This window comes from Rhamphochromis longiceps, linkage group LG23 (assembly GCF_057381845.1).
Source record: "Rhamphochromis longiceps isolate RC_006_pf linkage group LG23, R_longiceps_female_GT1.1, whole genome shotgun sequence".
Lineage (NCBI taxonomy): Eukaryota > Metazoa > Chordata > Actinopteri > Cichliformes > Cichlidae > Rhamphochromis > Rhamphochromis longiceps.
The window spans coordinates 18,798,541-18,817,716 of record NC_140578.1 but is presented as its reverse complement, the minus strand read 5'-3'; the positions used below and the strand labels follow the sequence as shown (position 1 = coordinate 18,817,716).

At 44.1% G+C, this 19,176-nt stretch overlaps 1 protein-coding gene and 10 non-coding genes across 12 annotated transcripts; 8 read left to right on the top strand and 3 right to left on the bottom strand.

Annotated features, from left to right (window-relative positions):
• Positions 1–532: 532 nt before the first annotated feature.
• trnas-uga (transfer RNA serine (anticodon UGA)) lies at positions 533–615 on the bottom strand. Its single transcript has one exon. It is a non-coding gene; the product is annotated as a tRNA-Ser (tRNA).
• Positions 616–1,374: 759 nt separating this feature from the next.
• Positions 1,375–1,446, top strand: trnaw-cca (transfer RNA tryptophan (anticodon CCA)). The gene has a single exon. It is a non-coding gene; the product is annotated as a tRNA-Trp (tRNA).
• Positions 1,447–2,751: 1,305 nt separating this feature from the next.
• On the top strand, positions 2,752–2,823 carry trnam-cau (transfer RNA methionine (anticodon CAU)). The gene has a single exon. It is a non-coding gene; the product is annotated as a tRNA-Met (tRNA).
• A 4,279-nt stretch (positions 2,824–7,102) lies between these two features.
• LOC146641685 (uncharacterized) lies at positions 7,103–9,501 on the top strand. 2 transcript variants are annotated; one of them, XM_085398553.1, is made up of 6 exons: positions 7,103–7,220; positions 8,033–8,272; positions 8,370–8,481; positions 8,797–8,885; positions 9,001–9,173; positions 9,337–9,501. In XM_085398553.1, exons 3-6 carry the CDS (start codon positions 8,426–8,428, stop codon positions 9,364–9,366), a joined length of 348 nt encoding a protein of 115 aa, XP_085254679.1. In that variant the 5' UTR covers positions 7,103–7,220; positions 8,033–8,272; positions 8,370–8,425; the 3' UTR covers positions 9,367–9,501. The 2 variants fall into 2 exon arrangements, with proteins under 2 accessions (XP_085254679.1, XP_085254680.1); XM_085398554.1 differs by lacking the exon at positions 7,103–7,220 and having other exon boundaries at positions 7,362–8,272.
• A 1,420-nt stretch (positions 9,502–10,921) lies between these two features.
• trnaw-cca (transfer RNA tryptophan (anticodon CCA)) lies at positions 10,922–10,993 on the top strand. Its single transcript has one exon. It is a non-coding gene; the product is annotated as a tRNA-Trp (tRNA).
• Positions 10,994–11,300: 307 nt separating this feature from the next.
• Positions 11,301–11,383, bottom strand: trnas-uga (transfer RNA serine (anticodon UGA)). The gene has a single exon. It is a non-coding gene; the product is annotated as a tRNA-Ser (tRNA).
• A 759-nt stretch (positions 11,384–12,142) lies between these two features.
• Positions 12,143–12,214, top strand: trnaw-cca (transfer RNA tryptophan (anticodon CCA)). The gene has a single exon. It is a non-coding gene; the product is annotated as a tRNA-Trp (tRNA).
• A 1,306-nt stretch (positions 12,215–13,520) lies between these two features.
• On the top strand, positions 13,521–13,592 carry trnam-cau (transfer RNA methionine (anticodon CAU)). Its single transcript has one exon. It is a non-coding gene; the product is annotated as a tRNA-Met (tRNA).
• A 918-nt stretch (positions 13,593–14,510) lies between these two features.
• Positions 14,511–14,593, bottom strand: trnas-uga (transfer RNA serine (anticodon UGA)). Its single transcript has one exon. It is a non-coding gene; the product is annotated as a tRNA-Ser (tRNA).
• A 759-nt stretch (positions 14,594–15,352) lies between these two features.
• On the top strand, positions 15,353–15,424 carry trnaw-cca (transfer RNA tryptophan (anticodon CCA)). The gene has a single exon. It is a non-coding gene; the product is annotated as a tRNA-Trp (tRNA).
• A 1,306-nt stretch (positions 15,425–16,730) lies between these two features.
• Positions 16,731–16,802, top strand: trnam-cau (transfer RNA methionine (anticodon CAU)). Its single transcript has one exon. It is a non-coding gene; the product is annotated as a tRNA-Met (tRNA).
• Positions 16,803–19,176: the final 2,374 nt, after the last annotated feature.

Below are 19,176 nucleotides of genomic sequence, written 5' to 3'. Positions count from 1 at the left end.
TAGCCAGAAAGGATTAAGATTTGTCATTCTAGCCTTTCTATAGCAGTGATAACAAGTAGCCCCCTGCAACAATTTTGATGTCTTGTGTGGAAAGAAGATGGATTGGCTTTGCAGAGATTTTCAGAAGTTTTGGGCAGAGGGGCAGGTTTGTGGGACCTTGTGGGGCAATGGTAGCGCATCTGACTCCAGATCAGAAGCTTGCGTGTTCAAATCACATCAAGGTCAACCAAGAGTGACAGGACTGCAGCCTGTTTGAATTAATATGTGACTCAAAGTCTGTGCACATGCCACTGATCGACATCTCCCACCGTTTTTGTTTATAAAGCCTGGAGAGAAGAAGAGGGACTCTCCTTGGAGACAAGCACATTTTGTACATGAATGATTAGTATGTAAGTACAGTGGTGTGAACCGGTGATTGGAGAACTGTCAATCACTCAATGCTCCTGGGCACCGTTGCAACTTTTGTATATGAGCCCCTCCGACTAATTGCAACCTTATCTTAGCAGAAAAAGAAGCACCCGTAACGCATTTTCGCTGTGAGTAGGGTTTGAACCTGCGCGGGGAACACCCCATTGGATTTCAAATCCAACGCCTTAACCTCTCGGCCATCACAGCTCCTCCACTTCACCTGCACCTTTTGGCCTGTGGTGAGAGATGCCTGCTCCCTGCTCCAACAGCGCTGGTTCTTTTGGAGATCATCACATGCCAGAACACTCCCTAGTCAGAAGTCACTTCTCTGGTAAATACCATTAACAGTCGTTGAAGAGACCATTGTGTGTGAAGTGTAAGGTCGTTTAGTCAGGTAAGATTTCATTCAAGGCTGACAGCACTGGTCTCCTACCCCCATGAATAGCATTTTGGTGCAGACGGCACAAGGAGCCTCTCCAGAGCAGCTTGTGTTTGAGACAGGAGATCATCACGTACAAAAGCACTCCCTTCTGAGCAATCACTTTTTAGGTGTGTGTGAGAGGAAGGTCTTTTATTTTTAGACACTGTCCAAGGACTTTGTCTTTCTCTGACAAGCATCAGTAACAAATATGCATTGTTAAGAATTTGTCTAGCTGGCTTGCAAAGCTCATCAGAGCGTGAGCACTGAATGACAGACACTATATTAGGCCTTTGATTGACTACTGCAAGCGCACTTCAAACCTCGATTTGTATTCTTTTCTCAAAGAGGAGAACCTTTCAAGTATAAAGAGAGATTCTACGTGTGCATGTTGACATGCATGGTCTGAAATGACATGCGTCTTTGGCACAACCTCTTTGCATTCACAAGTTGAACAACCTCCAGTTGCAGAAAAATTGCTTGTGTGGAAAGATGGTCTGGCTTCTCAGAGATTTTCAGAAGTTTTGAGCAGAGGGGCAGGTTTGTGGGACCTTGTGGCGCAATGGTAGCGCATCTGACTCCAGATCAGAAGGTTGCGTGTTCAAATCACGTCAAGGTCAGCCGAGAGTGAGGGGACTGCAGCCTGTGATTCCCTTCCAATAGGAGGTTTTTAGTTGCTTGTGGCATACTCGTCCGTCTGTCCAGAAATTCAGGTCCATGACTCATGACGTGTCTCCAGTGAGTTGTTGATGGTGTCAGTGAACACTGTAGACAACTGATCAGCACAGTGCCTCAGGGTGGATGGAGGCACCGAATTTGGCCCAGCTGCTTTGCATGGGTCCTGTGTCTTAGAGAGTCTGTTTACATCCCTTTCAAGTATGGAAAGAGGTGTGAAGGCACATGGAGAAATTTGTGAGCTTTACTGAGTGGTAGAGGTGATGGGGGAGCCGCAAGTGTTGACCGTCTGGGGAGGGGTCCCGGGTAGCTGGACGTTCCATTGTTTTCTGAAAGCACCAGGTGTGAATACATTGGATAGGTGTGAATAGTAGCTGAATTAGAGGGCTTCTGTAAATGGAACTGAATAAAAATGGCAAACAAAACACTCGCATGCTGCAGGTATACAGAGAACCATGCCATGAGATACATGTAAACACATAGTTGAAAGAAGTAAAGACTGCACCAAAGAGAAACTCACAAAATTATTGTAAAGAAAAAAACATTCAAATATCAAGTATAAGTTTTTCATTCCGAGCAAACAAACAGTTTTGAATGATAATGAAATCTAAAAGCAGCTTCAGAGCTGGGCTTGGCATTCTGAAGCAAGCTCATCATATCCAGGATAGTTTTTCACTGTGGACAATGTCACTGTGTCCGCTGTGTTGGATACATTCAGATTTCGTGTCTAATGTCGGTGCTTGTGATTACAGACGGTATTACATCTCTACCGATGAGAACTACCATTGACAATCAGCGGGAAGTATTAAGAGCATCGAAGTGCATCAGCAGAGTGTGTTCGTGTAACAGAACGTCGATTTTAGTTAACTAAAGGTAAAATAAGGTTCATTGAAGAGAGTTCATGGGTTTATTTAGGAAGTAAACATACGCAACACCAAGTGTCAGTGTTTTCACGTCTAAGCGTTTACGTGACTATGCGACTCAGTGGCTCACACAATAAGCTCAGTGATTCGAGTTAGCAGCTAACGAGGAAATGGTTGGCTGACCCTAGCTTAAAATCTGTTGGGCCGCACACGAGACCTGACAAGCAGTCCAAGAAGCTTTGAAGCATTGAACGCTGAGGTGACAAAGATTTATAAAAGTCAGTGTTCAAACGGGTACCGTCCACCTTCAGAATTCCCACAGTTTGTTCATGCAAGATGTTATTGAAGGCCCACTTTTAAGCAGCGCTAGTCTTGTGGTACGTGTGGAGCAGAGTGGCGCAGCGGAAGCGTGCTGGGCCCATAACCCAGAGGTCGATGGATCGAAACCATCCTCTGCTAGGCTCGTCTGTTTTCAGGACGTACTAAACAACTGTTCTCCAAAAGGCTTGCTTACAAGTCTGGGATAGGTTTCCAGGAAGAAGCCATTCACCTTCCTAAAATTGGACAAAACAGACTAAACCCAGAAGTTGCCTAACTACCCAGATAGCAAGGAGACATTGAACAGATGTTGATTTTCCATCTGAACCATCAGAATCGTCAGGATTGAAATGTCAACACAAAACCAATGTTGAAACAACATTGAAATACTGATGAAACCTTACACTGACATTGAAATAACATTGATTCACTGTTGTTCTGTCATCGTTGATTGTTGATCTATTTATAGTTGACAAGGTGACAACAATCACGTTGAAAAACCATCGACGGGCAGCAGGTGAGTAAGTGACGGAAGTGACGGACAAGGTAAGCGACTCATGTTGTAACTGACGTCAGACGCCGGAGATTTTGGTGGAAAATTAAAGCAAATGGTAGTTTAGATTTGAACAAATTCATTTAAGCTTCAGCATTACCAAATACACTTATCAATTGTCTTATAACTAACACTATTTGTCTAAATAATCTCCAACACCCTGGAGAACAACGAGGAGAGTTTAGAGACTCTCCAAGATTACATCGATCAGTGCTTTCAGGATCTCGTGATGAAGAAGACCCCGTGTGCAGCTTCCCCGGCCAAAGCTGAGACGCCGTCGTCGAAAAGACAACGCCCGGCAGATTCCCCCGGCTCAACATCGCCAGCCGGCAAAGATATTGCCAACATATTGGAGTCAATCGACAAGCGATTGTCCAGTTTCGACGCAAGGCTGTCCTTGGTGGAGATTCTTCACCGAGAATTTAAATGCTTGCGAGAATCCCTGGAGTACAGCCAGCAGCAGGTGGAAACGCTTGCTGCTGAAAATGCCACGCTAAGGGAGTCGGTGAAATGTCTCACAGATAATGTTACCCAGCTCAATAGAGAAAATAAAAAAATAAAATAAACAGTTATCGATCTACAAGCTCGTAGCATGCGTGATAATCTGGTATTTTCTGGTATTCCAGAAGCCGCTGGAGAGGACGCGGAGACCACGGTAAAAAGCTTCATCAAAACCCACCTGAAGCTGCCGGAGGACACTGTGAAGAACATCGTCTTCGATCGGGTACATCGCCTCGGCCCCATTCGGGCTACGGCCGGGAGACCACGTCCTATCGTGGCCAAATTCGGCCACTTCAAACAAAAGCAACAGATGAAAAGCCGCGGCAGGGAATTAAAAGGAACGGACTTCAGCGTGAACGACCAGTTCCCCAAAGAGATCTTGGAACGACGCAGGGTCCTCTTCCCAATCCGACGCGGCTTCATCCAGAAGGGCTCCCGCGCTGTCATCGCTGTGGACCGGCTGTACGTGGACGGACAGCTCCACCGCGACCCCAACATCACTCCGTGGCTGTATTAACCTCACACCAGATAAGAATCAGCTACACCATTTCCCTATCCACTCACACTAACTTGCATTAACATCTGTTTAACTTACCAGTATCAAATCGCATCTTAAAGTGTGATTTCATAGCAGAATTAACACCGTCACTCTCCGTCAGTGATTTAATTGGAATGTTTACGTTTTGTTTCTGTTTTTTTTTTCTTCTCGTTTTTTTTTTTTTCCTCCTCTCTTTTCCCCCTCTTGGTTTTATGCTGCTCACCCCTGTCCTTGGTTTCTTTCTTTATTCCTTTCACTGCCTCGATCACCTGCTTCGACACTCATCCACAAACATCCTTTATTTCGACACATACGCACCATGCGCTCAACGGCAGCACATTTACATCAGTCAGACAGCGCACACAGTCATATAAGATACACACACACTTAAGCCAAGCCTACTCATATTAGTAACTATGCATACACAAAGTCAGACTCAGGGAGCATCTCGCCACACATTTTTTCTCTCTCTCCTTCTCTTTATTTATGAACAAGTGACGTATTCTCTCCACCTGTCTAAGCGACGCACACAGCATACATCCCTAGTTATACACAAACATCTATGGGTACACTGAGGTTCATTACATGGAATATAAATGGAGCTGGCTCCAGAGAAAAGAGGTTAAAAATATTTAAACAACTCAAAAAACTACAGGCGGATGTTGTCCTATTACAAGAGACCCACAGACCTCTTAGAGGTTCGAATGAACTTAAAACACCTGAGTTTCCCAATGTGTTCTCAGCTTGTTATAATTCTAGACAAAGGGGAGCAGCAATTTTAATACATAAAAATATTAATTTCACAGTACTCGATACAGTTATAGATCCAGAGGGCAGATTCTTAATCATTAAACTATCTATACGTGATAAAAAGCTATGTATTGCAAGTGTATATGGTCCAAATGTTGATGATCCCTCATTCTTTCACGGTTTTTTCAGTGCACTCTCTGAACACTTAGATGGCACACTTGTTCTTGGAGGTGACCTCAACCTTGGACTAAATGAAGACATGGATAGGCTGAATACAGCGGGAACTCAGCGTAATTGGCAGTCCACAAATATAATCAAACAGTATATGAGCGACTTTGGTCTTTGCGATGCATGGCGCTCCCTTCACCCCACCAGTAAGGAATATACTTTTTTCTCACATGTCCATCACTCCTACTCTCGTCTGGATTATTTTTTGGTCAGCAGCTCACTGCTGAACGACATTTCAGACACTGAGATTCACCCTATAGCTGTCAGCGATCATGGTCCTGTATCTTTAACACTAATGCACAAGAATGCTGGAGCAGGGGGGCTAGGACTAGGAGGAGGAGTTGGCCGTCCGACTGCGGTCTGGAGTGTGGAGCCTTCCTGCTGCTGCGGAGTCGGGGCGGTCTGCCTCCCCCCACCGCAGGGAAAAGGGAAACACCACCTGGGTCTGGGTGCAGTTCCCCCCTCCAGGGGCGGGGGCACCTAGACCCGGTTTGTAGAGTACGCTTGGGGAGTGTGATCGTGTGTACAACGTCTCTTTATGTCTGTCTCCACGTTGGTTGAGTGTGGAGTAAGTGCATATGAGAGCATGAGGGTGGGAATGGATGTTTGTGTCTGTGTGTGCCTGTATGTCTGTGTCTATATGTCAGGTTGGGTGTCAGGCGCCACCTCTCTGGGGACATCTCAGGCCCTCCAAGGTTTGGAGGCCTATCTCCCCCTACCACCACTTCCCCTGCCAGTGGCGGACCCCCTCAGACATCGGTGCGTTGGTGGTTCTTTGTGTCCGGGGATGGGCGTCCAGGTACACACCGGCTCACTCCTTGGCGGCCGCTTATCGGGGCCTGGAGCCTGGGGCTCGCTCGGGCCACTTCGGAGGTGGGGTGCCCCCGGCCTCTCGGCCTGGGGCTCGGTCACTCAGGCGCAGCTGGCTGCCGGCGGAGCTCACGGGCGCGTCACTGCAACTCCCCCTGGCTTCTGCTCCGCGGCTGCTGAGTGAGCCCTCATCTGGGACTCTCCTCAGCTCTTTCCGGGACAGTGGCGCAGCTGCCCCTCTGTTGGTCTTCCTTGGTCTCTTGTGTTCTGGGGGCCTCTGGATGTCTGGAGTTTTGATCTCCTCCACACCTGCTTCACGCCCTGGAGGACGGGGCTGTGGCCCCCCACACCCTCTAGCAGATTATTACATGAAGGAACCTTTTAAAAAAACAAAAAACAAGCGCGTCCATGCTCACAGGTGTACACACAGGTGATCACACCCACAAACTACACCCTTTATGGCTCCTACCTCAAAGCACACTGTGTTCTGTTGATCTTATGTGCTGCACAATAAGGTTTAACATTTAGTATTTACTGTCATATTCCCATATATCATTGTGATGTTGTTTATTCTATTACTCTTGTTCTCTTCTGCTTGCTTTCTTTTTTCTTTCTCAGCAGGTGATCCAGGTGATTGATATATGCATTTTTTTTTCTCTCTGCCCGTTCTGTTGGTTTTTGTCTTTTGCCCTTCTCCCCCGTCCCTCTTCTCAGCTGTTTCTCTTTCCCTCTTTCTTTCTCCCCTTCTTTCCCCCAGTCAAGTCTGTCCCGTATTCAGTAAGTGAAAATAAAATAAACAATAAAAGGTGAATCAAATGGACCATTACGGCAAGGCTGGGATGGTCAGTTTGGTAAAGTAAATCCGTTGGGCATCTTTCTTTGCCTTTAGACAACAATTCTGATGGCAAAAGAGCCAAACGGGACAGGCAAAAAAAAAACAAAAAAAACCCAAAAAAAAACATCGATTTATGGTTGAGCGGGAAATTAAAGCTGCTACCACTTGGACTATTCCGCAGCACCCCTATCACATTGGTACATCCCTCCAGGTAACCATTGTCTTGTACAGTAGAGCCGGACATTAGATTTACTCTCAGCGGAATTGACCGGAGAAGGCATCAGTTCATGCACTGCACTGGCCTGCGCCACGATTAGTATAAGGTAAGAATGAATGACCTTTGTTCTATTCATTATTTCCACGGTTGCATTTGAATAACAGTAAAAACAAACAAACAAACTTGTTAATGTAAAGTTTCGGATAAAATGTGGGAGCCCGAAATTGTCTACTTTCATCTTACAATCCGGCAACAAATAAATTGCACTGCAAACAAAGTCTATCAACAAAGAAAACATTTTCGTTTCATACTTTTCCGTTATATTCCCTTACAAAGCTAGCTTTAACGCTTCGAGGGTTCCTTTGTTCTTGCCGTCGCCTCGGCGCTTGACCCAGACTTTCGCTCTGTAGTTGCTTTTTAGCATAGTACTACAAAAAATTGTAAATCTGTGATATATGATTGATAAACGTAAAGGTAACTGTATAAATGTGTTCAATGACTTTGTTACTTTTAATGATTGGTGAGCACCCGCTTCGATTCGCACTCAATTCAAACTTTACGCTGCACGCTCACCTAACTTGCGTTTGCACCTTTTGTCCACACGTAAACTGCGTTTAGCATTTACGTGTGGACGAGCAAGACGGAGAAAACGCAGCGTCAAAGGTGTGCGCCTATTTTGACGCCACACTGTGCGCCAAGTTTTTGTCTCGGTGCCATGAATTCCTACAATGGCAGACTTAGACAAAATACTGTTAATTTTATTATCTTCAGTGTTTAAATGCTTACATATACGGGTTTGCTTGTAATTGTTGCCTATATACATTTTAAGCTATTATTTATTATTTAGTTCAATCAATAGATCAAGTTTTGTAGTGACTATGAAATATATTGTAATTATCTGTTTCCTGTTTATCCTAGACAGGGCAAAAAAGGACTCCAAATTTAAAAAAAAGATAAAAATGAAAGACTGGTGCATTGTGCAGTTTAGCACTGGTGGTACAGAAATAGTCCCTAGATCATGGGTAAATGGGGAGAAATTGTCATGGCCTCCATATCCTCCGTGAGACACATTCAGGATCCACGACGCAGTAAAGAGGAGAGTTCATCCTGGTGCAACATGGCTCACCTATGCACCAGTCCGACTTCTAATAAGCCATGGTGGGTATCATCTGGATTGGTGTTGTATAAATGTAACAATAACAAGTTTTTCGTGTCCTAATTTATGTCTGGCCATACATTGTGTTTGTACTTCCAGACACATTTCACGAAGCAGAACGCAGTCTTCAGAAATATCTAAGTGAACACTGTGATATGTCTGACCTTCAGTCCGAAGCTGAAACTCAGACCAGTCATAAAAGAAAGCACAAGTAAAACTTTTTTTATTTCACAAACATATCTTTGATTGCTAAGAATTTATGATCTTGTCTTTTATACATATCTGTGGTGCTTGCATACTGCAATATCACCACATAATATAGTCCAAAAAGTGGAAGCTTGTAAACTTTTTATAAATGCAAAGCCGTATACACTTGTGCACTTCAAAAATTTCTTGTATACTGTACCTTCTTGCACATCTCCGTTTCCTGTGTGTGTTGTTATAAATCAAACTGTAACTTTAGGAAAAAATATTCCAAAAGCACATTTGTAATTACTTATGACCGTTTTCAACTTTTTTTCTTTAGACCAAATCCCCTGTACACATATAGTGACTCAGAGGATGAGCAGCCCACAAAAAAATGGTTTCCCCAGGCCCCTCGAGTGAAAATACCAGGTAATAAAATACTGTCTAGTGTCTTTGTACATATCTGTGTGTGACACAAGGAAACGTTTGACAAGTTGTCTGTATTCTTAAATACTTTAAAAAAAAAATTCTCTTTTTCTGTCAGACCTGACGAGAGCTGTTAACGAACTCCGTGAGGAGGTCAGAGCCATCCGCAATACCGGCTGCAATGAATTGGTAGATGCTGGGGTACTGCCTCTGGATTTGCCCTTGCACAACATTGAGGAGCTAAACAATGCAGAGCCAGCTCTTCAATCACAAGAGGCAAATAAGGCAATGGTAAGTATATAAAGGTTATGTACACTTTGTAACTATAAAGTGTAATAGCTGTCAGATGTGATTTAAATACATAACAACGGCCTGTTGATTAAACACACAAGCACTTGCATACACATTTAAGACATGAGACACGCTAATTCCATCTCTTAAAATGTGTCTATAGGTGAGACGCTTTGCCTTGATTGGAGCCTGACGCAGCAGTTAGGGGCAAACTCTATGTCCGAGTTTGTCTTTGCACAAGCAGTGCAGAAATGGCTCCGATACGCCCCAGATCGTTTGGGTGGTGCAGGACGCACATCATGCAAAAAATTACAAACTTCTGTGAATCATATAAATGTAAATCGGAAACTGTCTTTTAATAAAGTATTTAGCAAACGAAACATGCCTATTGACCTTTTTTTGTTTATTTTTTTTCTCTGTTACATCACATGCAATGCTTTCTTATTTTAGGATATTAATATTGACATGATACATTGTGACACATTTAGGTTTTTTTATAAAGGGTGTCCAATTTAAGGAATAAGTACAATTATGTGTTTAGGTGGTTGAAGTATTGATGGAAACATGCAGTAGTTTAGTATTGGTTAAAATACCTATAAAGAAAGGTAGATTTCCAGTCATGATTTAACTGTTGTTTTAATAAAAAGCAACTGTGCGAAAGAGGTGGAAAATTAACACCATAGCTCAACAGTGTTTCAATATCAGAATCTGACATTGTTTCAATGTCAACAGTATTAGAAAATATAATGTTGAATCAGCGTCAGGTTTCAACATTGATTCAACATCAAAACCTGACGTTCTTTCAACGTTAAAAAAGGGTGCAAGAGTGACGTTAGGTCAACGTCACACTTCAACGTTGATTCATTGACACAGCCTGATATTGACTCAGCATTGTTTCAATGTTTCCTTGCTATCTGGGTAAGAAGCAAATCCTAGTGAATATAACCTCACTGCAAAAACTCAAAATCTTACCAAGTATATTTGTCTTATTTCTAGTCAAAATTATCTCATTACACTTAAAATAAGACACAATCAGCTACAGGGCAACATTTCAGTAAGCTAAAGGAACTTGTTTCAAGACAGTGAATCTTGAAACTAGAGAAAAACTAGAGATTTTTCACTTGTTCCACTGGCAGATTTTTTCACTTATTTTAAGCTAAAATATCTTGTATTAAGTGAAAAAATCTGCCAGTGGAACAAGTGAAAAATCTCTAGTTTTTCTCTAGTTTCAAGATTCACTGTCTTGAAACAAGTTCCTTTAGCTTACTGAAATGTTGCCCTGTAGCTGATTGTGTCTTATTTTAAGTGTAATGAGATAATTTTGACTAGAAATAAGACAAATATACTTGGTAAGATTTTGAGTTTTTGCAGTGCTGTTCGCCACATCTTCTTCAAAGCCCATTCACTTTGTTACCTCAACAGCGTGACATCACCTGTTTGCAACACAAGAACAACAATGGAGGCAACGGTGTACCTGCTGCTAAAGTGACGGTAAACGGTTGGACCACTGTGTTGCTTTGGGTGTACCCAAATGGCTGGCTGTGTTTGCCGGGAGACCAGTGACCAGGTACTGCCGCCTAACTGAAAACCAAACGTAGCCAGAAAGGATTAAGATTTGTCATTCTAGCCTTTCTATAGCAGTGATAACAAGTAGCCCCCTGCAACAATTTTGATGTCTTGTGTGGAAAGAAGATGGATTGGCTTTGCAGAGATTTTCAGAAGTTTTGGGCAGAGGGGCAGGTTTGTGGGACCTTGTGGGGCAATGGTAGCGCATCTGACTCCAGATCAGAAGGTTGCGTGTTCAAATCACATCAAGGTCAACCAAGAGTGACAGGACTGCAGCCTGTTTGAATTAATATGTGACTCAAAGTCTGTGCACATGCCACTGATCGACATCTCCCACCGTTTTTGTTTATAAAGCCTGGAGAGAAGAAGAGGGACTCTCCTTGGAGACAAGCACATTTTGTACATGAATGATTAGTATGTAAGTACAGTGGTGTGAACCGGTGATTGGAGAACTGTCAATCACTCAATGCTCCTGGGCACCGTTGCAACTTTTGTATATGAGCCCCTCCGACTAATTGCAACCTTATCTTAGCAGAAAAAGAAGCACCCGTAACGCATTTTCGCTGTGAGCAGGGTTTGAACCTGCGCGGGGAACCCCCCATTGGATTTCAAATCCAACGCCTTAACCTCTCGGCCATCACAGCTCCTCCACTTCACCTGCACCTTTTGGCCTGTGGTGAGAGATGCCTGCTCCCTGCTCCAACAGCGCTGGTTCTTTTGGAGATCATCACATGCCAGAACACTCCCTAGTCAGAAGTCACTTCTCTGGTAAATACCATTAACAGTCGTTGAAGAGACCATTGTGTGTGAAGTGTAAGGTCGTTTAGTCAGGTAAGATTTCATTCAAGGCTGACAGCACTGGTCTCCTACCCCCATGAATAGCATTTTGGTGCAGACGGCACAAGGAGCCTCTCCAGAGCAGCTTGTGTTTGAGACAGGAGATCATCACGTACAAAAGCACTCCCTTCTGAGCAATCACTTTTTAGGTGTGTGTGAGAGGAAGGTCTTTTATTTTTAGACACTGTCCAAGGACTTTGTCTTTCTCTGACAAGCATCAGTAACAAATATGCATTGTTAAGAATTTGTCTAGCTGGCTTGCAAAGCTCATCAGAGCGTGAGCACTGAATGACAGACACTATATTAGGCCTTTGATTGACTACTGCAAGCGCACTTCAAACCTCGATTTGTATTCTTTTCTCAAAGAGGAGAACCTTTCAAGTATAAAGAGAGATTCTACGTGTGCATGTTGACATGCATGGTCTGAAATGACATGCGTCTTTGGCACAACCTCTTTGCATTCACAAGTTGAACAACCTCCAGTTGCAGAAAAATTGCTTGTGTGGAAAGATGGTCTGGCTTCTCAGAGATTTTCAGAAGTTTTGAGCAGAGGGGCAGGTTTGTGGGACCTTGTGGCGCAATGGTAGCGCATCTGACTCCAGATCAGAAGGTTGCGTGTTCAAATCACGTCAAGGTCAGCCGAGAGTGAGGGGACTGCAGCCTGTGATTCCCTTCCAATAGGAGGTTTTTAGTTGCTTGTGGCATACTCGTCCGTCTGTCCAGAAATTCAGGTCCATGACTCATGACGTGTCTCCAGTGAGTTGTTGATGGTGTCAGTGAACACTGTAGACAACTCATCAGCACAGTGCCTCAGGGTGGATGGAGGCACCGAATTTGGCCCAGCTGCTTTGCATGGGTCCTGTGTCTTAGAGAGTCTGTTTACATCCCTTTCAAGTATGGAAAGAGGTGTGAAGGCACATGGAGAAATTTGTGAGCTTTACTGAGTGGTAGAGGTGATGGGGGAGCCGCAAGTGTTGACCGTCTGGGGAGGGGGCCCGGGTAGCTGGACGTTCCATTGTTTTCTGAAAGCACCAGGTGTGAATACATTGGATAGGTGTGAATAGTAGCTGAATTAGAGGGCTTCTGTAAATGGAACTGAATAAAAATGGCAAACAAAACACTCGCATGCTGCAGGTATACAGAGAACCATGCCATGAGATACATGTAAACACATAGTTGAAAGAAGTAAAGACTGCACCAAAGAGAAACTCACAAAATTATTGTAAAGAAAAAAACATTCAAATATCAAGTATAAGTTTTTCATTCCGAGCAAACAAACAGTTTTGAATGATAATGAAATCTAAAAGCAGCTTCAGAGCTGGGCTTGGCATTCTGAAGCAAGCTCATCATATCCAGGATAGTTTTTCACTGTGGACAATGTCACTGTGTCCGCTGTGTTGGATACATTCAGATTTCGTGTCTAATGTCGGTGCTTGTGATTACAGACAGTATTACATCTCTACCGATGAGAACTACCATTGACAATCAGCGGGAAGTATTAAGAGCATCGAAGTGCATCAGCAGAGTGTGTTCGTGTAACAGAACGTCGATTTTAGTTAACTAAAGGTAAAATAAGGTTCATTGAAGAGAGTTCATGGGTTTATTTAGGAAGTAAACATACGCAACACCAAGTGTCAGTGTTTTCACGTCTAAGCGTTTACGTGACTATGCGACTCAGTGGCTCACACAATAAGCTCAGTGATTCGAGTTAGCAGCTAACGAGGAAATGGTTTTCCTGACCCTAGCTTAAAATCTGTTGGGCCGCACACGAGACCTGACAAGCAGTCCAAGAAGCTTTGAAGCATTGAACGCTGAGGTGACAAAGATTTATAAAAGTCAGTGTTCAAACGGGTACCGTCCACCTTCAGAATTCCCACAGTTTGTTCATGCAAGATGTTATTGAAGGCCCACTTTTAAGCAGCGCTAGTCTTGTGGTACGTGTGGAGCAGAGTGGCGCAGCGGAAGCGTGCTGGGCCCATAACCCAGAGGTCGATGGATCGAAACCATCCTCTGCTAGGCTCGTCTGTTTTCAGGACGTACTAAACAACTGTTCTCCGAAAGGCTTGCTTACAAGTCTGGGATAGGTTTCCAGGAAGAAGCCATTCACCTTCCAAAAATTGGACAAAACAGACTAAACCCAGAAGTTGCCTAACTAAGAAGCAAATCCTAGTGAATATAACCTGTTCGCCACATCTTCTTCAAAGCCCATTCACTTTGTTACCTCAACAGCGTGACATCACCTGTTTGCAACACAAGAACAACAATGGAGGCAACGGTGTACCTGCTGCTAAAGTGACGGTAAACGGTTGGACCACTGTGTTGCTTTGGGTGTACCCAAATGGCTGGCTGTGTTTGCCGGGAGACCAGTGACCAGGTACTGCCGCCTAACTGAAAACCAAACGTAGCCAGAAAGGATTAAGATTTGTCATTCTAGCCTTTCTATAGCAGTGATAACAAGTAGCCCCCTGCAACAATTTTGATGTCTTGTGTGGAAAGAAGATGGATTGGCTTTGCAGAGATTTTCAGAAGTTTTGGGCAGAGGGGCAGGTTTGTGGGACCTTGTGGGGCAATGGTAGCGCATCTGACTCCAGATCAGAAGCTTGCGTGTTCAAATTACATCAAGGTCAACCAAGAGTGACAGGACTGCAGCCTGTTTGAATTAATATGTGACTCAAAGTCTGTGCACATGCCACTGATCGACATCTCCCACCGTTTTTGTTTATAAAGCCTGGAGAGAAGAAGAGGGACTCTCCTTGGTGACAAGCACATTTTGTACATGAATGATTAGTATGTAAGTACAGTGGTGTGAACCGGTGATTGGAGAACTGTCAATCACTCAATGCTCCTGGGCACCGTTGCAACTTTTGTATATGAGCCCCTCCGACTAATTGCAACCTTATCTTAGCAGAAAAAGAAGCACCCGTAACGCATTTTCGCTGTGAGCAGGGTTTGAACCTGCGCGGGGAACCCCCCATTGGATTTCAAATCCAACGCCTTAACCTCTCGGCCATCACAGCTCCTCCACTTCACCTGCACCTTTTGGCCTGTGGTGAGAGATGCCTGCTCCCTGCTCCAACAGCGCTGGTTCTTTTGGAGATCATCACATGCCAGAACACTCCCTAGTCAGAAGTCACTTCTCTGGTAAATACCATTAACAGTCGTTGAAGAGACCATTGTGTGTGAAGTGTAAGGTCGTTTAGTCAGGTAAGATTTCATTCAAGGCTGACAGCACTGGTCTCCTACCCCCATGAATAGCATTTTGGTGCAGACGGCACAAGGAGCCTCTCCAGAGCAGCTTGTGTTTGAGACAGGAGATCATCACGTACAAAAGCACTCCCTTCTGAGCAATCACTTTTTAGGTGTGTGTGAGAGGAAGGTCTTTTATTTTTAGACACTGTCCAAGGACTTTGTCTTTCTCTGACAAGCATCAGTAACAAATATGCATTGTTAAGAATTTGTCTAGCTGGCTTGCAAAGCTCATCAGAGCGTGAGCACTGAATGACAGACACTATATTAGGCCTTTGATTGACTACTGCAAGCGCACTTCAAACCTCGATTTGTATTCTTTTCTCAAAGAGGAGAACCTTTCAAGTATAAAGAGAGATTCTACGTGTGCATGTTGACATGCATGGTCTGAAATGACATGCGTCTTTGGCACAACCTCTTTGCATTCACAAGTTGAACAACCTCCAGTTGCAGAAAAATTGCTTGTGTGGAAAGATGGTCTGGCTTCTCAGAGATTTTCAGAAGTTTTGAGCAGAGGGGCAGGTTTGTGGGACCTTGTGGCGCAATGGTAGCGCATCTGACTCCAGATCAGAAGGTTGCGTGTTCAAATCACGTCAAGGTCAGCCGAGAGTGAGGGGACTGCAGCCTGTGATTCCCTTCCAATAGGAGGTTTTTAGTTGCTTGTGGCATACTCGTCCGTCTGTCCAGAAATTCAGGTCCATGACTCATGACGTGTCTCCAGTGAGTTGTTGATGGTGTCAGTGAACACTGTAGACAACTCATCAGCACAGTGCCTCAGGGTGGATGGAGGCACCGAATTTGGCCCAGCTGCTTTGCATGGGTCCTGTGTCTTAGAGAGTCTGTTTACATCCCTTTCAAGTATGGAAAGAGGTGTGAAGGCACATGGAGAAATTTGTGAGCTTTACTGAGTGGTAGAGGTGATGGGGGAGCCGCAAGTGTTGACCGTCTGGGGAGGGGGCCCGGGTAGCTGGACGTTCCATTGTTTTCTGAAAGCACCAGGTGTGAATACATTGGATAGGTGTGAATAGTAGCTGAATTAGAGGGCTTCTGTAAATGGAACTGAATAAAAATGGCAAACAAAACACTCGCATGCTGCAGGTATACAGAGAGCAATGCCATGTGATACATGTAAACACATAGTTGAAAGAAGTAAAGACTGCACCAAAGAGAAACTCACAAAATTATTGTAAAGAAAAAAACATTCAAATATCAAGTATAAGTTTTTCATTCCGAGCAAACAAACAGTTTTGAATGATAATGAAATCTAAAAGCAGCTTCAGAGCTGGGCTTGGCATTCTGAAGCAAGCTCATCATATCCAGGATAGTTTTTCACTGTGGACAATGTCACTGTGTCCGCTGTGTTGGATACATTCAGATTTCATGTCTAATGTCGGTGCTTGTGATTACAGACGGTATTACATCTCTACCGATGAGAACTACCATTGACAATCAGCGGGAAGTATTAAGAGCATCGAAGTGCATCAGCAGAGTGTGTTCGTGTAACAGAACGTCGATTTTAGTTAACTAAAGGTAAAATAAGGTTCATTGAAGAGAGTTCATGGGTTTATTTAGGAAGTAAACATACGCAACACCAAGTGTCAGTGTTTTCACGTCTAAGCGTTTACGTGACTATGCGACTCAGTGGCTCACACAATAAGCTCAGTGATTCGAGTTAGCAGCTAACGAGGAAATGGTTTTCCTGACCCTAGCTTAAAATCTGTTGGGCCGCACACGAGACCTGACAAGCAGTCCAAGAAGCTTTGAAGCATTGAACGCTGAGGTGACAAAGATTTATAAAAGTCAGTGTTCAAACGGGTACCGTCCACCTTCAGAATTCCCACAGTTTGTTCATGCAAGATGTTATTGAAGGCCCACTTTTAAGCAGCGCTAGTCTTGTGGTACGTGTGGAGCAGAGTGGCGCAGCGGAAGCGTGCTGGGCCCATAACCCAGAGGTCGATGGATCGAAACCATCCTCTGCTAGGCTCGTCTGTTTTCAGGACGTACTAAACAACTGTGCTCCGAAAGGCTTGCTTACAAGTCTGGGATAGGTTTCCAGGAAGAAGCCATTCACCTTCCAAAAATTGGACAAAACAGACTAAACCCAGAAGTTGCCTAACTAAGAAGCAAATCCTAGTGAATATAACCTGTTCGCCACATCTTCTTCAAAGCCCATTCACTTTGTTACCTCAACAGCGTGACATCACCTGTTTGCAACACAAGAACAACAATGGAGGCAACGGTGTACCTGCTGCTAAAGTGACGGTAAACGGTTGGACCACTGTGTTGCTTTGGGTGTACCCAAATGGCTGGCTGTGTTTGCCGGGAGACCAGTGACCTGGGGCCCGTTCTTCGTACGTCCCTTACTACATCCAAGATCAAATGACACATCCAAGATCAAATCATCGCGCTAACCGTGAGCTCGCTAATCCGGTTCCCCGAACACACCTGCTGTTGACGATTAGTACAGCTGGACGCAGTAATGTGACATCACTGGGTGTCGTAAAAGGGGCCACGCATCGATAGTAGAAACATTGATCGGCAACCCTCTGATTGGTCGGCGAAAATGTCGACGGAGCACGCTCGGCTCGGTATTTTTCGGCAGCAGAGCAAGAACTCTTGAGTGAGGGATTTCAGGAGTTTCAGAGTTTAATCAGAACGCAAGGGAACACTGCAAAGGCTGCAAAAGCAAGGAGCGAGGGCTGGCAGGAAGTTGCTGACAAATTAAACTCGTAAGTAATTTAATAATAACAATAATAATGGAGTGGATTGATATAGCGCTTTTCAAGGCACCCAAAGCGCTTTACAATGCCACTATTCAGTCACTCTCACATTCACACACTGGTGGAGGCAGCTACAGTTGTAGCCACAGCTGCCCTGGGACAGACTGACAGAAGCCAGGCTGCCATATCGCGCCATCGGCCCCTCTGGCCAACACCAGTAGGCGGTAGGGTAGATTTATTATATTACACTATATTATCCAATATTATATTACATTATATTATAATATGTTATATTTTATCCTCTTTTACATTAGAGCCACGACAGGACCCACTAGAACATGGGAACAGGTAAAAGTGAAATATAAGAATATCCTACAGAATGGTAATATTTATCACTTATATTGCTTTTAGTCTCTTGGAAAGAGACCCTGGAATAATCTGTTTGTTTATAACAGCAACCAAGAAAAGGGCAGAGGAAAAAAAGACAGGTGGTGGTCCTGCACCCCCTCGTCAACAAGTTGGTTAAGTGAATAATACCCTCACGGGAAAATCGATATCTCTCTATGAGCACACTGTCGCGCTGAGCTAAAGGATCCTGTCTATCCCGCAATATACGCTGAATTCTGAGGACTCTCCTTATCAATCTTGCACCTTCCGCAATGGGTGGCTCGCGTATACGGACAGGACATGGCTGCGACAGGCTTCCCAAATCCACCTTCGCTTTTATAGCCGTGGTCTCTCATCTTGATTACACGAAGTAATTTACAATTGCTACTCTGAAATATGAATTAAATCTGTAATAATCACATACATGTAATAGAATGATTAATAGTACATTTCCCTTTTTTAGGAAATGACCTGTGTGAAATCAATAAATGGATCAGGTGCTGCATTGTCTTTAGTTACATTGATGTTATTTATTTATGGTGAAACAGTGGTGGAATATCGCTGTTGCTTTCGTATGATGACGCGGACATACCTGCGTGGCCGCGATCTAATCCTGTTTACATAAAGTAAACCTGCTCCCGAGCAGGTTTACGCTTACGGCTCTGTTGCTATGACAGCAAGTCCCGGATGAGCTTCGGGGAACCGACTGATCCAGGATCACGCGAAATCGTCAACAATCTAATCCGGCTAACCTACTTAGCGAGGTATGAAGAACGGGCCCCAGGTACTGCCGCCTAACTGAAAACCAAACGTAGCCAGAAAGGATTAAGATTTGTCATTCTAGCCTTTCTATAGCAGTGATAACAAGTAGCCCCCTGCAACAATTTTGATGTCTTGTGTGGAAAGAAGATGGATTGGCTTTGCAGAGATTTTCAGAAGTTTTGGGCAGAGGGGCAGGTTTGTGGGACCTTGTGGGGCAATGGTAGCGCATCTGACTCCAGATCAGAAGCTTGCGTGTTCAAATCACATCAAGGTCAACCAAGAGTGACAGGACTGCAGCCTGTTTGAATTAATATGTGACTCAAAGTCTGTGCACATGCCACTGATCGACATCTCCCACCGTTTTTGTTTATAAAGCCTGGAGAGAAGAAGAGGGACTCTCCTTGGAGACAAGCACATTTTGTACATGAATGATTAGTATGTAAGTACAGTGGTGTGAACCGGTGATTGGAGAACTGTCAATCACT

What these genes read in the sequence shown, in the direction of transcription:
- LOC146641685 (XM_085398553.1), top strand. Translation starts at nt 8,426, where the DNA reads ATGTCTGACCTTCAGTCCGAAGCTGAAACTCAGACCAGTCATAAAAGA. An exon ending in CCCTCGAGTGAAAATACCAG is followed by an intron (nt 8,886 to 9,000) that starts GTAATAAAATAC and finishes TTTTTCTGTCAG; the next exon opens with ACCTGACGAGAGCTGTTAAC. An exon ending in AAGAGGCAAATAAGGCAATG is followed by an intron (nt 9,174 to 9,336) that starts GTAAGTATATAA and finishes ATGTGTCTATAG; the next exon opens with GTGAGACGCTTTGCCTTGAT.